General features: G+C 36.1%; 1 protein-coding gene across 3 annotated transcripts in view; it reads right to left on the bottom strand.

The window, feature by feature from the left end:
- Positions 1–809: 809 nt before the first annotated feature.
- LOC111870075 (ankyrin repeat domain-containing protein SOWAHB) overlaps positions 810–18,934 on the bottom strand; it is a 325,518-nt gene continuing 307,393 nt past the window's right edge. For 2 of the 3 annotated variants that reach the window (XM_023862057.2, XM_033753671.1), the window contains exons 13-15: positions 7,936–7,962; positions 7,116–7,258; positions 810–1,792 (exon numbers count right to left, since the gene is read on the bottom strand). In XM_023862057.2, the coding sequence (XP_023717825.1) occupies positions 1,592–1,792; positions 7,116–7,258; positions 7,936–7,962 (371 nt within the window). In that variant the 3' untranslated portion in view covers positions 810–1,591. Of the gene's footprint in view, positions 1,793–7,115; positions 7,259–7,935; positions 7,963–13,856; positions 13,882–18,934 lie in introns of those variants that run through there. The other variant, XM_033753672.1, reaches the window with a different exon arrangement.

Raw genomic sequence — 18,934 nt, 5'->3', positions numbered from 1 at the left:
TATCCAGTTTTGATCCTGACTTCGAAAGTTGACGTCTGAAAAACAGCACCAGCCATCACATTAGGTGAGTGTTAAATTCATAATATCATGCCTAATTGATATGTTCATAATCTTCCGAATATCTCCATTTATAACAGTATTTTATTGTCATAAATGACACATTTAGTGTTGTAAAATTTTAAGTTACTGCTTCATTTTTATGATATGTACTCGTAAAATTTAAAAATTTCCATTTTGGGTTTTATGGGGGCCACAGTGAATTAACATTCGGTACAGGGGGTCCGCGGCATCAAAAAGTTGGGAAACACTGCTCTAAAGTAGACCTCACCTTGACGTCCCACACTGTTCACTAACTGTAACTGAGATCAAAGGCTAATGGAGCTGATAACTGCTGCCTACTGGTGACAAACTGTAAGAAAACTCAAACACATGAACCCCACAGCTTGCCGTGAAACATAATGCCGTCAAGAGGTCCATAGTTCCCTTCATTCCAAACGTTACTGACCACCAGGCATGCTGATTCATCTGCAAAATTTGTATGTGCCTCCTGGCAAGTAGCACACTGGTCACTGTGAAGTGCTGAGCCATGAACCAGTCAACAATCAAATCAAATCAAAACAAAGTTAAAAAAACTCTGTAGTTTCACACACATAGAAAGAACTTGGAAACTCTATATACTTCAAACAGGAGTACAAGTTTTCACTCCTTGTTAAACTCACATTTTATTATGTTCAAGGCCCATTTAACTGTCGCACAGTCATGCAGTTGCTCCAGAGCAGCAGGATCTTTCATAATGAAACAGGTACATCTAAAGTTCACCTTTTATTTCAATCCCAAGTTCTTTCATAACCCATTCATATTAAAATATCCTGAAAGCTTGTATGTATAACAATAATTAGGAGACAGTCTCTAAAAATATATGTTCCAGAGGCTTAGATTACTTAAATCCAGCACTGGTCATGTTATGGTGACAAAAATGAAAGATCAATATAGATTTACAAAGAAAAAAAAAACAGTTTTAGGGCAAGGAAATTGACTGCACACTATATTTGTGCATACTGAAGTCTGGTAGATATTTTATTCAAATTTCCCACTCAAAATATCCCTATTTATTAAAACTATTTTCAATCTTTCATGAAGGATAGAAGTATATTCTAATAGCTAAACTGAAATTTCATTGTGAATAGCAAATATATTTTGGAATGTGACAATGTGAAGCCTATTAGAAGATTTTTAGCATTTCAGATGAATGTTCTGCCTCTATTTTACTTGTTGAAGGTAAGCTGAGCAGACAAGTAGGAAAGGAAGCAAGCAAGAAGCAAACCTCCCCTTTTTGCTTACTTGCCCAGTTACTCTTTGATCCTGAAGAAGAAGGCAACATGTTCCTCTGATATGCTGGTAAACTTCTGCCAGACTACAGGGTGTCATATTCCAGAAGACACAGATACCACCATGAACATCTCATATATTTCATGGTGTCTGCCAGCACACTTATAAACTCAACACAGAGTGTTTTTGCAATTGAAAATGAAGCATTAATTCATGTTGGAAACCAAAAAATTGCACTTCAGCAAGAGACTGTGCCGCTGACTCATACTGTGCTCTGCCAATTGGAACCAAACCCACAGGCGGTGTCAGAGTCAGAGTCCACCACTGCCTCTGTAGAACTGGTTCTAGGCTCACTAGGTGGTGTGCTGGGTGTGCTGTGACTCATGGCAAAGTCTTGTGCTCGTTTTGATCTTCTCTTCTTAATAGGAGCAAATTTTGGAGGGGGCATCATGTGCCTGTCAACCTGAAACAGCATGAATTCAACTCATAAACTGTATAAGACAATGGTAACATGACTCAAATGTCTGGCAAATAATATAAGAATGACTTAAGTTACTATGAATGTGTTTTCTGAGGTTAACAGCAAGAATTACACTCAGAGATAAAACTGAAGTGAAGATTAGAGAGAATTACAGATAGAATATCGGACTACAGAAATAGTTGGCATGAAAATGGAATGAATGTTGGAAAATCAAGAGGTGGATTGGCCAAATGAGATTTTAATATGGATGGAATAGGCCACTAACTGTTGAAGTTGATAAAGACATATGAACATACATGTTTTAAGGTACACGGGTTGAAATACCCGGCGGAGGTCGTCGAATTTTTAAGGGCGGAAAAATTCAGGGAACAAGTCCTCCGGGAGGGACTTTAAGCTGTGTGTCCCATGTCGTAACTTTGCGGCATGTAAAAGAACCTCATATCCCCAAAGGGGATCACTGAGCCAAATTCCAGGATGTTTCCCGCCCAACAATAGCCTCTAAGGCCTCCGATAGATGGGGGAAGCATTATAGACACCGCTAAGCAAGTGGCCGAACTCGCTTGCTCGGCAGGACTGATGGTACACACCTTTTATCGGTAGGGTAAAGAGACTGGTAGAATATCATAGAGGGAAGCACAATAGATCAAACTGGTCGTGGTGCATGGGGAAACCCACCCTCTCTAAAATAACTAACTAAACTAACTACATGTTTTAAACGAATAACCTGTTAAGGTCAATTTTCATGTTGTAGGTAGTCTAAAAGTATTTTACTTTTATAACTTATGTTTGAAGATCTTGTATTCACATTCTTCATAACGTTCTCACACAAACAGCAAATCCATAAAATGGAACATGTGATGCTCTCTTTCCGTTTACATCTTAATTGGCATTTGTCTAAATAAAAGCAAGTACAATATTTCACCTTCAGTTGAAGAAGGGTACCCATTCCATGGGGATTCAGTTATGGGTAATTCTCAATACTAGGGCGGAGAAAATTTTTAACTATTATTTAATGGTTCCTGCAGATTAGAAACAATTCTTGTCACATGAAGATGGAGTCAGTGTCCAAATGTACATTTTTGTATGTGTCCTAAAAAAGAAACTGAATACCACTAATTATTTGCTTCATATCCATCCATCCATCCAGCCATCCATCCATCCATCCATCCGTCTGTCTGCCTCTCCGCCAATCCAATCATCCGCCCATCCATCCACCTATACATAGTTAATGGTGAACAAACCACCTCATATATTTCAATGAAGCACACAACACCGCAGACCTACACACACATTTTCTCAACTGTCATTTTTACGATTTTTTTACAATTTCATTAATTTAATGAAAGGGCTCTTTACTCACTGGACTATATGAAAATTACAGAATTTTATTATAGACTCACAAGTACTATCATGTCTAAATTTACCACATTACATTAGTTTAAGGCTTATTTCTTTACTTAGGAGCTGAAGGGAACTAGTATGTATATGGTATCTTCTTAGTGCTTTGACAGACTGTGAGAGTATTTACTATGAAGGACATTCCGTATATAATGCCTATTTTTTTTGTGTTAATCTGTAACGTCTGAGCTGAATGTTGGTGGTGTCGTAGTAAAGGTTGAACCTTCCCGCCAATGTACTGTTAGTGTGGTTGTCGTGCGACAGAACAGCAGTCTACCAAAATGGCATCTGACATAGAAGTGTGTACAAAACAGATGTGTTATTGAATTTCTCACTGCCAAACAAATTGCACCCATTGACATCCATCGACACTTGCTAAAGGTGTACGGAGACGATACAGTGGATGTCAGCACAGTGAGGCGGTGGGTAGTGCGTTTCAACAGTGGTGAAAGTGAAGTGCATGACAAACCAAGCCCTGGGCGTCCCTGCTCAGCTGTCACTCCTCACAATGAACAGCGTCTTGATCAGCTCATCCATACAGATCAGCAGATAATGACCAGGGAACTGTGTGCATGGCTTAATATTGACTGTAATGCATTGGAAACGATATTGGGGAAGCTGGATTATCACAAAGTTTGTTCCAGGTGGGTCCCGCGGATGCTTACACAAATCTCATCAAATGGAAGTCTGTCAGGACCTGTTGCACCAGTCTGAGGCTGAAGGTGACACGTTTCCGGACAGCATCAGCACTGGAGATCATTGTGATTGTGTCATCACTAGAGCCAGAATCCAAAAGACAGACCATGGAGTGGCAACATCCAGATTCCCCAAGAAAAAGAAGTTCAAGACACAGCCATTGGCAGGGAAAGTGATGTGCATGGTCTTTTGGGATAGGTAGGGTGTGATTTTCTTGGATTTCCTGGAGCCTGGTGAGACTGTCAATTCTGAACGCTACAAGACAACGCTGACACTAAGCTGAAAGCCCGCATTTCCTGAGTCTGGCCAAAGAAGCAGACAACCTTTTGCTTGCAACACAATAATGCTAGACCCCATACTAGTTTGGCTGGACTGTCCTACCATGTCCACCTTATAGCCCTGATTTAGCACCTTCAGACTCCCATCTCTTTGGGCCTATGAAAGATGGACTACATGGGCAACATTTTCCAGACAACAATGCTGTCATTGCAGCTGTAAGAAAGTGGTTAGCCTCTGCTGGCGCAGACTTTTATGGACATGGCATACAGGTTCTTGTTCATCGCTGGCAAAAGTGCATAACAAATAGTGGTGATTATGTGGAAAAATAACTGTAAGTAGCTGAAATCTTGCTCTATTTAACTGTGTTATTATGCTTTCTGTATCTGTTGTTTAAAAAAAAATAGGAGGAATTATATATGAAACACTCCTCATATGTGGGAATATTATTATATACTTAATACCATGTCCTGTTTCGTTCACTTCAATTCATCTTGAGACATGTATTACTTTCAGGACTTATATAGGTTTGTTGAAGTATACTGCTAAGAGTTCACCATAGGTAAAACTCATATAGCCTACTGTCCTATTTTATATTACATGACATTACATTACATTGCATTGCATTCCATGGATCCAAAGTTAGTCAAAATGACTGTAGGATGTGGAATATGTCATATAAATACAAAACATATGAACAGACCCAATGGAGTTCCCACAGAAGAGAACGGAAGAATACACAGTGACTATACACAAGGCTATTTAAAGATACATAAGTTATTTTATAGACAATAGGTATTCATCAACAGAGTAGAATGAATGTGTATTTCAGTATTGTTTCAGCGCTATTTTCATTCATAAGACCTTTGATATCAGATGGCAGGTTATTAAAAATGTTGATCCCAGCATAATATGCTCTTTTCTGAAAGCATGAGAGGTTAGCAATTGGTTTATGAAGACAGTGTGTCTTGTGTTAACACTGTGTACATCCACATTCGTCTGAAAATGTACTTCGTTATTTGTAGTTAAGTTTATTAATGAATGTATATATTCAGAAGGCAAAGTTAAGATCTGTAGTCTCTTAAATAGATCTCTACAGGAATTATGGGATTTGACACCCATCATGATGCTAACAACTTTCTTTTGCAATGTAAATAACTTGTTACTGTCAGATGAATTACCCCAGAAAATGATTCCATACTTCATTAAAGAGTGAAAATAAGCAAAAGAGACTGATTTGAGAATGACAATGTTACTAATATGTAACATGAATCTAACTGCATAACATGCTCTACTTAACTTTGGAATCAACTGATCGATATGGCTTTTCCAGTTCAAATAATTATCAATTTGCAAGCCAAAGAATTTTGTGTTTACTCCCTCTTCTATATATTTATCATTATGTCTTATGTTTAATGGATATTGTGGTGAGTTTTTTGTTACAAATTTTATTACATTTGTTTTTTTCTAGGTTCAGGGACAGCTTGTTTGCAGAAAATCATTTACTCATTTGCAAAAGAACCATGCTTGATAACACGCAGAAATCATCTAAATTTTTACCAGCAATTATAACACTAGTGTCATCTGCAAATACTGTAGGTATTGATGAGGTCCTTAGTGTAGGAGGGCGGTCATTTATATAAATTATGAAAAGCAAAGGCCCAAAAAATGACCCCTGTGGAACTCCATGTTTCATTATTCCTCAGTTTGAGTAGGTACTTTGGATTGAATTTGATGGTTTTATTTCAATTCATTGTTTTCTATCTTTTAGGTAGGATCTGAACCAACTTAACATTGTTCCTTGAAATGTAATAATTTAGTTGATAATATGTCATGATTTACACAGTCAAAAAACTTTAACAAGTAACGGACTATTCCACCAACATGCGTATACTATCTCTAGTCCTACAGATGTAAGTAAGAACAGCTGGAGATGACCTATTAAGGGTTGAAACATGTAGCGTGGGTTAAATTAATAAACATTTGTAATGCTGATGGCTGAATTTGTATAAATTAATATTATTAGTTCTACAGATCAATTAGGTCTACTGTTACCATTGTTATTATTCTCTTTCATCTTATATTTATTGTCAATTTATTATGTATGTACAGACTGACTCTTTGTTTACTTAGGTGCACATAAATACAAAGTTTCACACTGTTACTGTGTTTGTATTTGTTGATTTATAAAAAAATGTCACACACTACATGTAGGTATGTTTATGACACATCTTCACACCAAATTACACTACACGTTGCTCCAATGGTTCATTATTTATCATTCTAAAATTAAGAGCTAAAGAAAACTTTTTGCCTGGCCACTATATCCTTACATTCTATATGCATCCATGTGCGTGCACATACACACATCCACACAACACTTAACACAAGCTACATGTCCCCCCCCCCAATATATTACCAGGCATAATTTCAGGATCCTAAATTATGTGGCACTAGTATTACTCTCACCTCAAAGTTCTTCCATCAACCATGCTATTGTTAAATTGAAATGTATAATGTTGGGGAGGGCTCCAATGGCATAACTGTCATAACAAGTTTTGTGAAAAGTGGTTGCAGAGATATCATATTATGTCCTATACAATATTTACAGAAAACCTGAAGATCAGAAAATATTATTCTTGAAATATCTATTAAGTGTGCACCATCAAAGTGTTATCCAGCCCTTGCAATTGACCCACCCTCTAAATCATGTCTCTTCAATTTACAGCACACTGTCAACACTTAAGACACCAGACATGCCAGAGATAAATACAAACACGCCATTTTAATGCTACTGGTAACACCATGGATACAACTGCCAGGTCTTCTTGTCATCAGTACACTGAACATTGTTAAAAGAAAGGACACCCACTTTCACAGACATTTAGAACAGCGAAAATATTATACTTCCCTCGTTAAACAAATGCTTTATTACCTGCTGAATGTTGTCAGCTGATCCCCAAGTTTTGTGTAGTTTGTCACTGCTCTGTCCAACACCCAGAAAGTTGCTGAATGCCTCAGTTGTCCTCTTGACTCTCACATTCAAGGAGCCAATTCTCAAGAAGCCTAAGTCTTTTTCTGCAGCAAATGTACAATTACTATAAACAACTTTTCAAAACAATACAATTAAAAGTATTAACGTTTTGTTTTACTAGCGTTCATTAAAGAATGGGCAAATTATGGTCCATGGGTTTAAATAATTTTTTTTTGTCTTTTGTGACTACAGTACATTTTCTATAACACACATAAGAAAGTAATTGTTGGCAAAGAACTGTGGAGGAAATACATCTGACCATCAGTGCATACAAGTCTGAACATTTTCAAGCACAGAATTCTGACAACTCCTGATTTACAAGCATGATCAAGATTTCAAGGTCGAACTCCAGAACCATGGGTGCATACAGGAGACAACATAGGTAACATGACAGGATATTTCTATGGGACATGCTCTAAGAATTAAATATGGAATATCTTTACCATTATTATTACAATAACTCATATACAATACAAGACACAATATACTACATTAATAGCTAATAATAGTTTTTGGTATGTGTAAATGTGCTGACAATTTGTAATTATTACGGAAGGTATCAATAACAGAACAGAAACATTTGTCTGGAGATATAAAAAGAGTATGAAAAGTTCATTACCCATGGTAATATTATTTCAATTAAATCTTTGCATAAAATATTGTAATTTTATATAAATAAAACAATATCGGTTGAATAATGTACACTATTAAGTCACTCTACCTGCATGTTTTTTCCTTGCTTTGATTTCTGAAAACAAAAGAATATAAAATTCATAAGTATAATGTCACAATATAATTAAACATGAAGTACAACTATGCATTGTTATGATGAGTACTCTCCTCTGGATGCAATAGCATGTAGTCCAGAAGAAGTCTACTGATATTTTGGAGGACCATACTGCCTGCAGCTTCAGTGCTGAAGAGTAAGGAAAGCAAGAAACAAGCAAGAAGCATGTGGCATGAAGAGTGAAAATTTCAGTTGACTTTCACTGGACTACATGGTATTTCATCCCAGAGGATGGTACTCTTCATACCCATCATTGTGAAAACACAAAATCTGACAGAGGCATCGTTATATTCAAAAATTATAATCATTAAAGAAAAATTAAGGCTAGCATCAACATCACAACAATCTCATACCTTTATTCTTAAAATCAAGAACAGTTTTTAAGACTCTCAAAAGCCTGTTTCTGTGGCTGTCTTCCTATAATACCAAGTTTAAAACTTATGATAATCTTACTGAATAAAACATTTCTGAAAGGGGAAAGAAAAAAAAAAAAAAAAAAACATAACTTTGCGTTAATCCATCAAATTTATTTTGCAACATTTCACTATCAGCTTTAGCTGTTTCCCATCTTATCATATCTTCATCATGGAGGTATAATTGCTCTACTGACTCGTCTTAATGAAGATACTTGTGACCCCAAAACTATAACCCCACCAAATTTCTAACATAGCCTGCAAATTCACAATTCTGTAAAATACAGAAAACAAACAGTCATCCCAAAAGCTATTGCAAATAGCCCACTAAATTTACCTTCATATTTATACTTAGGAATGTCACAAAGCAACAGAACTCATGATACCTACTTTTTTCAAACATACCAATCAGTATGATGTGGCTAGAAAGAGCTATAAATTAATAATTATTCAATTATGCGATCCATGCTTATGCATAATTTCCAGTAAGACACAGTAAAAAAAGTTACATTTGCCAGATATATCCTCAAAGCTTGCACCATTCCCATGCTTGTAACTCTTTACAAGCAAACAACATTTCACACAACAGCTGTAGGCATGTTTACAAACTACCTCCAAACAAAAATTCACCTGTCTAGCCTCAACTGTTCATTAGTTCTGTCATTAAATCTGGAGGCTAAATATAAATTTAACGGAGAACTGACCCTCCAGGTTGGGGGAGTCTCAAGTCTGAGACAGTAAAATATGGTCATGAGTTCCACAGACTCAGAACCAAGAATGACTGTGCTGGTGAAGAACAGCTGCAATTGTAAATAGCAGACCCGTTCTCTCATCATAGAAGGCGCCCCACATCAACAAGCCTTCAATTGTCACACAGTAATAAAGATCCGGTCTTCAGCCCCAGATGGGTGCTCTATTCCAAGCCAGACTGGCTGACTGACCGTCGGTCATAACATAACTTTGACTTTTTGCAGCATATAGAACAGAGATGAGTTTGAGATGCCAGCCTGCCAAGATATGAGCTTGAAACTGAACTGAGTCGAATCTTTGGGATTGGCAGTTGCAGAATAATGGCAAGAAAGGAATTAGACTGTGACAAGAAGACTTCATGTGGGATTTTAAGTGACAGTGCGACTGATATAAATCCGTTGCCAGGGTATGACTAGTGAAGACTGATAATCCTAGTGCGTGTGTAACAGTGAACTGCAAAGTGTGTAAATCAGCAATAGCGCTGTAATTGCTTGTAGTCCCAAACAGTATGTTAACAATTAATTTGGATATGATGTCGAACTTTCATTGGTGTTCTAACAATAAAGCATATCCGTAATTTGTCTCACTTAAATTTCTCATATACAGGTGCAGTTAGAGTATACTAAAGTTGTAAACACTTGCAAAAATGATTGCAGAAGTAGCATTTACGTTGAATTCTTGATGATTGAAATACATTCTCTATAGTATGCTTAAGAAAATGAAAACTGATGAAGGATAATATTGAAGAGAACTGTCTTCTGGATCTGTAGTCTGGAGAAAGCCTGTGTTTCAGTGGAACCCTGTCACAGCTTCTTGCTAGTTTCTTGCTTTGCTTACTCTTCGGCCTTGAATATAGAGACTACATGTTCTTCCAAAATATCAGGCTTACATAGAGCTACAATCCACAAGGCCAAACTCTTCATAGTCACCATGGTGAGAACTTTAAACCTAACAAAGGACAATGTTATTAATACATCTGAATATATTCATGGGCTGAATCTTACCTTCCCCTAACCTAAAAGCATGGAACATATAGAACTTGGATTTAATTCCTATCTAGATTGACACTAAAACAAAAACAATACAAAACTACCCATAATATTTCCTTCATAGGTTATAATCCAGCATTTCAAAGTATCCTAATTCTGCCAGAGTCTTAATGCTATTTTGCAGGATAACTACAACGTGATCTTACCTCAAAATCCCATGCATCTGCTGTCTCCAAGCATGCAAAACAACATGCATCCCAAACTGGTTACAGTGGCTGTACTTTCAGCGACAAACTACAAGAGGTATGCAAGGCTCACCTACATATTAGTACTTCTACATAAAATTAAGAATTGCAATGTAAACAAGCATAAAACCAAACAATGCTGTCTTCTTGGTTGTCGAGTATAAAACTACTGAACACTTGACAGAGGTGTGACTTAGGAAGGGCTCAGGTTTTACTGTTACATGATATTAAGAAACTATTCTCTACACAACAAAACACCAAAGCATCTTAATTAGAATAAAATAAACAAGAACAGAAAATCTACTGCAATGAAGTAATCATATTTTCCAAATATGTACTTTGCAATTTTGCATATATCACTGGGCCTTTGATATTACTCTTTATGACACAAATAGAGTCCCAGTATAGATAGTACTGTGATGAGGCATTCATTTTGTCTCATTACATTTTCTTAAATAAACACTACACTAAAAATATTATATCATATATAAAATGACAAAGGAACAGAAACAAAAGATAGGAATTACAGAAATTAAATTTAGTAGAAATGTGGCAAAGCATACATTAAAACATCAAATTAGAAATACAACAATTAGAAATGAACTAAATATATTCAGTGTCAATGACAGAATTTGGAACAATTTACGTAAATATAATTACCATACTGAAAGAATGGAATCAGAATGTATTCCTAAACAATTAATGAATTATATACTTAGAGGAACAAGACCAACTGGATGTTCAGAGTAATGTTGGAAGGAAAAAACTTACTCAACAGAGGAACAGGATGGATCAGAAGGTCCAAATATTAATGCTGCTGATGATGGTCATGATGATGACTAAAATATATTTCAAACGAAAACTGCAGGTGTTAATGAGGTCTACATTTTATGTCATTAGCAATTTTTATAAACACATGGAAGTCAGGGAAAAATGGCATCCCCATCATAATTCTGCATATTAAGCTTGACAGGGAAGATTCACTTTTACTATGTTAGGCCCATGAAATGAAAACAAGTTCTTAATTTTTAACTCACTCACCGTAACTCTCACGACAATCACGATGCATGGTTTAATAAATGGTTACATAGCCAGTTTAATGATCTTGAATATTTCGGCTTTCATAATGAAAATTGTTACAACTGTTGGAACTCAGAACAGGTCTCTATCACCGGTTCTTACATCACGGAGTCCACTCACAAAGAAAAATACTTATTCCTGTTTAGAGTCCAAGGTGCTGGATAAGGCAATGGGAAGACTAAAAGAAAGATGGCTGCAACTAGAGCTAATGTAACACGCAAAGAAGCATACATATAAGTGCATTTTATTTCAACTTTGTTACAGCTGGTTGAACACAACCATAAAACAAAGACATGTTATTCATAGTACTGTCATGTAAATATTTGGTTCTGGTTAAGAAATAAAGTAATAGCAGTAATTGTTTATTTATTCCCAGTTGACAAGTACTGGGGCATGTTTTGACTAAAATGACTAAGGAATCCACTTCCAGCACTCACTTTGGTCAAAAAACATCAAATTGTCTCATTTTTTACCCTTTAAGCTCATACATTTCCATACAGAAATATTTCTTCTTTACCTTAAATATAAATAAACACTATTTTAGATCCAATTCTGGTAACAGTACTTCAGTACTTCAGAATTTCATATGAAGGCATTTTCTTTAATTTATTGTCTAAGCCATCTGGAGGCACAATACACAAAAGACACTTAACTTTAAATAAGTATTTAAGAAAGCTTAAAACACTCCGGTAAAGGTTTCAACAGTAAATTTAATTTTGATTTTGAACATGAGAAATAAACACTAAATGTTCTGTGGACAATAGTAAAAATAATTAATATTTTCATGAACAAAGTTTTAATTTTTTACCATAAATCTGAAGAACTTCAGAAGCATATGTGAACTATATAAACAAGAATTAATTAATCCACAGCCCACAAAATAACAAGCCTTACGTGTGGACACAGTGAAAGGCCAAGAGCTACCTCACAAGCTTGACTGTATAATTTCTAGGTATTTTAATAATTTTGTGCATTTAAATACAATTCTAAGACTATGAAATATGCAAGATAATAATTAATTTATTCACATTCTGGTTTTGTAGCAACACACATTAATTGCAGAAACTGTGTTGCATTACACATTAAATGGAACAAGATTATGATTATGTATGCATAATACTGGAAAGATTGATCAAATTTACTACTATGCACTGCTGCATGAGATGGAAAGGTCATCATGAATGGTGAGTGGATAAAGGTTTGGAAGGCGCCAGTTATAGTTCATTTTAATATACATGTTTTAGGAGACTGAGGGAAATCCCAAAAACCTCAGTCAAAATGCCTAGTAACCAAGCTGAGATTTGAACCAGATATCTTCCAAGTACAAATCTACTAGTATGATCATCATATCAAACTGTTAGGTTGTAATTTGAGAACATTATTATGAAATGTGGTCTCATACTTTCAGCAAAGAGCAGAAATTACAGGTATATAATTATAATGTGGCAAGAAAATATCTGGATCTAAGAAAAATGAAATAGAGACCAATTTAGGGTACTACACAATGAGGAATGTCAGGTTCTATACAAAGGACCTGCCTAGTAAATTCAAAGGGGGCTATGATGAGCTAAACATTGACCTTAGATGGGCACAACAAGAAAAACAGAATTTTGATGGGGAAAGCTCTAGGAAACTGACCATTTAACAGCAGTGAGATACAGATGGGAAGATAATATTATGACATATCTTAGGAAAATAGGTTGTTAGGACGGGATTTGAATCCAACTGGATCAGAATTGCATCCACTAGTGCTTTAGTATTAGTGGTGTTCACCCTCCAAGTTCTGTTACAGTTTTTTGTTCACTGGAAACAATGGGGAAACAAGGAGTTATAGCTTGTTTTTAAATGCTAGTGGGGTGGGACTAAGTCCCTTGTACTATGGCCACTTCTGGTCTATTGTACCAGCCCCAGATGGTAGGTGAGGGTGATTGTGGAGCAATTGGTGGACTGAAGATTGGCAGGGGAAACCGAAGTACTCAGAGAAAACCTGCCCCAGCGCCACTTTGTCCACCACAAATCCCACTTGAACAGACCCGGGATTGAACCCGGGCCACCACGGTGGGAAGCCAGCTATTAACTGCTTGAGCTATGGCGCAGCCAGCAGTTATAGCTTGCTTCAAGATATAATACTGACAAAATGATAACAAGCAATGCAAACAGATTATTCACAGCTTTTTAAGAACACTGGAAATACTGAAACTGGACTACTCAGTCAATGTAACAGTTTATACATGAATTAATAAGCATAATGCAGAAAAATACCTGAAAGCAGAGCTAAACCCTCTAATACTAAAAAAAACCACTTAAACAAGCATTACAGACTGCCAAGACTCAAGTACTTAGACAACCGTGTCTTCCTACGGTACTGTTTTACTTGCCTTAGCGTACCAGCTGCTACAAGTCCTACAAAAAGAGAGATACATTCAGATGCTAAGCTACAATTTACACAAGATTTGTCATCAGAAAGACTGATCATTAAAAACCTTCATGAAATTTGCTTCTAATGAAGTATTTACTTAAAATAAACATCCTTTGTGGAGGAAATTAATGATTTGTCCACACTTTGTGTCATGACTGTCATACAATCAAGAAATTTCCTGTTTTTATGGAACCCCCAAAACAAAATGTCATCACTGGAACCCTGTCCTAATATAGCTGAATCCAGTGAGTCTCTCACTCATATTTCTATGAAATTCATTTTAACTTTATCCTTACATCTATAGCCAGGAGTTCAAAATGATTTCCCTTTGGGTTTCCTTACTAAAATTTTTTATTAATATTGAATCCACTCCCACATGCTACACGTCCAGCCAACCTCATCCTTTTTTATTTCATCACCACAACAATAACAGGTAAAAAGTAAAATTTATTAATCTTATTACACATTTTTTTAATTCCTGTTACTTCACTTCTTTGGTCCAAATATTGTCCTTAGCACTTTGTTGTCAAACACCCTCAATCACTGGGTGAACAGTTGAAAGTCAGTCAATAAAGTTATTCTTATCATATACATGAAGGGTGTAAAACGTGGCAGTTTCTGAATGAAATGGTCAGTCTTTCAAAATAACTTATAAAATTATCTCCCACTCAAGGAAAATTAACCTTTATAGCTGTGTGATATTACACTAGTAAGCTTGAGCAGTGCTATAAAAGAACTACACATTCCACAAAATATAACCATCACCTGTAAAGTTACTCTATGATTAAACAACTTGTGTTCAAGTCTTTGGTATATGTCAACAGCAAAGGAATGGTAGAGATATTCACTAACTAATTTGATGGAGTAGAGTCTTTTTTAAGAAGCTCACAGCCACTCAGCTGTTCAATAAATTCCTGAGATCCAGTAATATGCAATGATAGTTAAAATAGATTACTATGTGCAATTTTATAACATTCACTAGCTCTGTTTTTTTCACTCAGTTAGGTAGTAATACTTGTACATGAAATAGTTTGAGGAATAGTCTTCTGAAAATAGATCATTGAGGTAAAGGATAGAAATAGCTCACTCTTTGTTGATTTTCTTATACTCAACCAGAACCTGCTGTGCTGATTAATGGATTTATTTATGAACTAATGTTTGCAATGCTTCATAAATATTTTAATATTAATGGCTGCAAAGTCCATCAGAACAACAATTATAATGTGACTTGGTTACTGCTCATCTGGACAGCAGTTCTCTTCTAAATATCTTCATGAACTGTAATATCTTATCCTATTATAAATAAATATCTGTTAGGCTTGGGTTATGAGCCAGGATATGGGCAGAATTTTTCTCTTTGCCACCACACTGACACTGATTCTGGGCTACACTCAGGATCCTAATCAGTGAATACCAAGGGTTTTCTCCTGGGGGGAAAGTGGCCAAATACTGAAGCTAACCACTCATCTCCATAAAAGGAGGTTTAGATTATGTTAAGATTTACCTCCACAGCCTTGGGAGTATGGTGCTCAGATAATGGGGGGAAAATTGTATCTGATATCTACATCTTGACGCATCTTACTTTTATGTGCACAGGAAGGAAATGAGACAGATCCTCTGTGACACTTTCAGTAAGACTGAGACTGTTGACTGCACATCTATAAAGAAGCCTGAAGTAAAAATTTTCCTATTTGTTAAGGAATTTCATTATGTAAAGCAAACTGTTGTCCACTGTCTTAAAATGTACCTGACATACACAACCTTTCATGAAGTGGCATGACTCCCATCTTGCTGTCATGACATTAATAGATAACATTTACTTCCTTCATTTTGCATGTTAGAGACAGTGGATGAGATTGAACCCAGAACTGTGTGAATGGTGATCCAGTTGTTAGTACAATTACAGTCCCTTATTCCAGAGGATTCTGAGTTCAATCCTATTTACTGTCACTAATGCTGAAAATATAAGAAGGATCTGACAGTGAAATGATGAGACACAGTTGGTAACATGGCCACTATATTAACTATCCTCAGATAATGGACATTATCCAACATTAGTGCAGTGTAGTAGAAATGATGAGGTCAGAAAAAAAGAGTTGGAATAGTATCCTCAAACATCTTTCCCCATTTAAGCTCTAGACTGACCTTAGTAAAGCAACAGTACATGAACCCTCAGTACTTACTACATACTCAACACAAGTGAGATGCTTCTATATCTTGATCCTCACCATGGTGGTAAAAGACTGATCAAGATTTTCTGCTTCATAGCCATCTTTTGAATGATCTGCATATACCTCTGGATCTATTTCGTTTATAGAGAACTACAAGTTTTGGAAGACTGTCAGTTACTGAATGTGATTATTTCTCTGCTGTCATTTATTATCTCTTTTCCAGAATATATATATACACAATACAATTTTCAGTTTTGTCTAATTGAGTACATACTTAGACAAATAATAAATATTTATTTTCTGCTGTTAGAAATATACCAACATCTTTAGCCTTTTTAGCTCAAGCATTACTACACTAATTTTATAAAAAGTCGACTTTGTGTCTTTCTTCATTTGTTGTTTTCATATTCTGTTTCATATTCCTCATATGTATTTCTCAGAATAAGCAAAGAAAAAAGGCATAAAACATTGCATACTTTTACTGGAATTGCATTTATTTTTGTCATGAAGCTGGGAACATCAGCATTAGCTTATACCTCCGCATACGCAAGCAGTGAAATACAATTGAGATTACTTAGTTCCTGGACTTTGTCCGTCAACCAGTATTCTAAAGAGCACTTTTTGGAAACTGGACCTGTTTCCGTCCTCAGGTGAAAGGGTGAGCGGCTCGTGTTCTGCTGGGTCAATTATGAAGACCTAACTTCAATCACCTCAGTATGGTGATTGAAGTTAGTTGTTTCCTACGGACCCAACATAGTAGGTTCCTCTCAGCCTTTCAATTAAGGATGCAAACAGATCAAGTTCCCAAAACGTTGTGTTCGTTAGAATATCGTGCAATGGACAAAGTAAAAGAACTCAGTAATCTCAAGTGTTATACAGCATCGCCAGAACCCCTTACAATCAAATTTAAAGACAGTTCAACATATATTTCTTATGTAATATTAATATATGCAACTAAGACATAATGAGCAGGCTTTGTAATATATTATCCTCATCAAATATTATGACTGAGTGGTTAGTTTTCTTGCTCCATATTCAGGAGATCCCATATTCAATTCATTGCCCGGAAGCTGGTTATCCTAACTGAGATTTTATATATTTTATTGTCCTCCCAGATGAAAGGAGGGACAGTCAGCCTACCTCAAAAATAAATCATTACACAATCATCCTCCTATATGAGCCAAAAATGTAAGCATCTGAGAAACAATGTTAAACCTTTTTGAGTTCCATATATTTTTATGCATGTCACCTGTAAGGTACAATTAATTTCACAACTGCTGATTCACCATTACAGAGTTTCCATATGCTGGGCTGGAGCCTTAAGAGCATTTATCTGAGCACATGACAAACAACCAAGGTTATCTGTTGTTTATTACTTTGTATGGATTGTCAGCTGGGTATAACAAAAAAGCCTGACAGCATTAAATAATTTAGGAAATGAACAGGCAAATATACCAGCATTTGTGAAACATCAGTATGCTGAAGATGCTATTCAGAATACTGGAGGAAAATTATGTATTTTTTTAAACAGGCAACTTGTCTGGCCAAATTTATCCTTATGACACGGTCTGCATATTTCAGGTACAGAAAAGTGCTCCTCCTTTAATACACATACAAATGTGTTTGTTTATCTCATAATGAATTTCTCATATATAGCATCAAACAGAAAGATGACTGCAAATGAGTTGAAAACCATACAGAAGGAAGTACGCTGATCTGTTCTGTTGTTTTGGTACTATCCCTGCATTTGCCTGGACAAAGAACAAAACGCCATGAAGAATCTAGTTCAGGATAGACAGTTTCTGGGTCAAGAAGAAAGCCTGGGGCCTCATAAATATTAATCAGGAGTTGGAACCACTTAACCACAATATTATAATTTCTCATAATAAATATTGGCTAAAAAAACGCCTTATGGATGGCATCTTGTTCTACTTGTACCACCAATTTCACATTAATCATAATTACAGGACCAATGTTTGTTCAACTGTCATAATGATGCTCAAAATATACACATATAACAGCATGTGTGCACTTGGAAATGTCATGGTAAACATTGTAAAACCAAATTGCAAGAAATACCTCATGCAACATGCATCATGCAAAAAAAGAAACATGCAACTTTCAGTACAGTAATTACTCTACTATAGAGTAAAATGTGAATTAAAGCATGGAAAAAATAGCTAAATCTCATTACAGTGGAACCTTGCTTAACGAGCACCTCTCATAACGAGTAATTCGCATAATGAGCAAAACAAATTGTAAAGAAATGACTCGCTTAGCGAGCGACGTTTCGCATAACGAGTGACGAGAGGGGAAGTCCCGGATTGTGCGCTTGCTACATCAGTCTGTGTTTAGCACTCGTTCCGCTAGCTCTTAGTGGCGCTTGTGGTCACACATTTTTCCAAACTTGTGTTCAGACACATTATTTGTGATTTCTTTTTGTGCAAAGTTTAATTACCCTTTCTAAATGTCCCCGAAGAAAAAGCCGCAAAAAGACAGCCATAAGAGAATAAAAATAACTGTAGAAATGAAACGTAAAATCATTGAAAAGCGAGAACGAGGTGTGAGCGTGGCTGATCTAGCACGCACATACAGTCGGTCTACATCAACGATTTGCACGATTTGGAGTTGCATTGTGTTTCACAGCAAGAAGTTGTGGAGGAGAGTTTGTCAGAGGAGGAGGAGAAGGTAACAGCAAAGCAACAATCTTCTGACACAATAAGATAAATGCTTAAAGCATGGGAAACTGTTGCATCGTACACTGAGAAGCATCACCTAATAAGGCAGTGGCTCTGCGTGCTATAAATTTATTTAATGATAATGCTGTGTCGCATTTTCACCGAATTTTGAAGCGTCGGCAAAAACA

This window comes from Cryptotermes secundus, unplaced genomic scaffold, assembly GCF_002891405.2.
Source record: "Cryptotermes secundus unplaced genomic scaffold, Csec_1.0 scaffold355, whole genome shotgun sequence".
NCBI lineage: Eukaryota > Metazoa > Arthropoda > Insecta > Blattodea > Kalotermitidae > Cryptotermes > Cryptotermes secundus.
The sequence above is the reverse complement of the archived record's forward strand: the minus strand, read 5'-3'. Positions and strand labels throughout refer to the sequence as shown.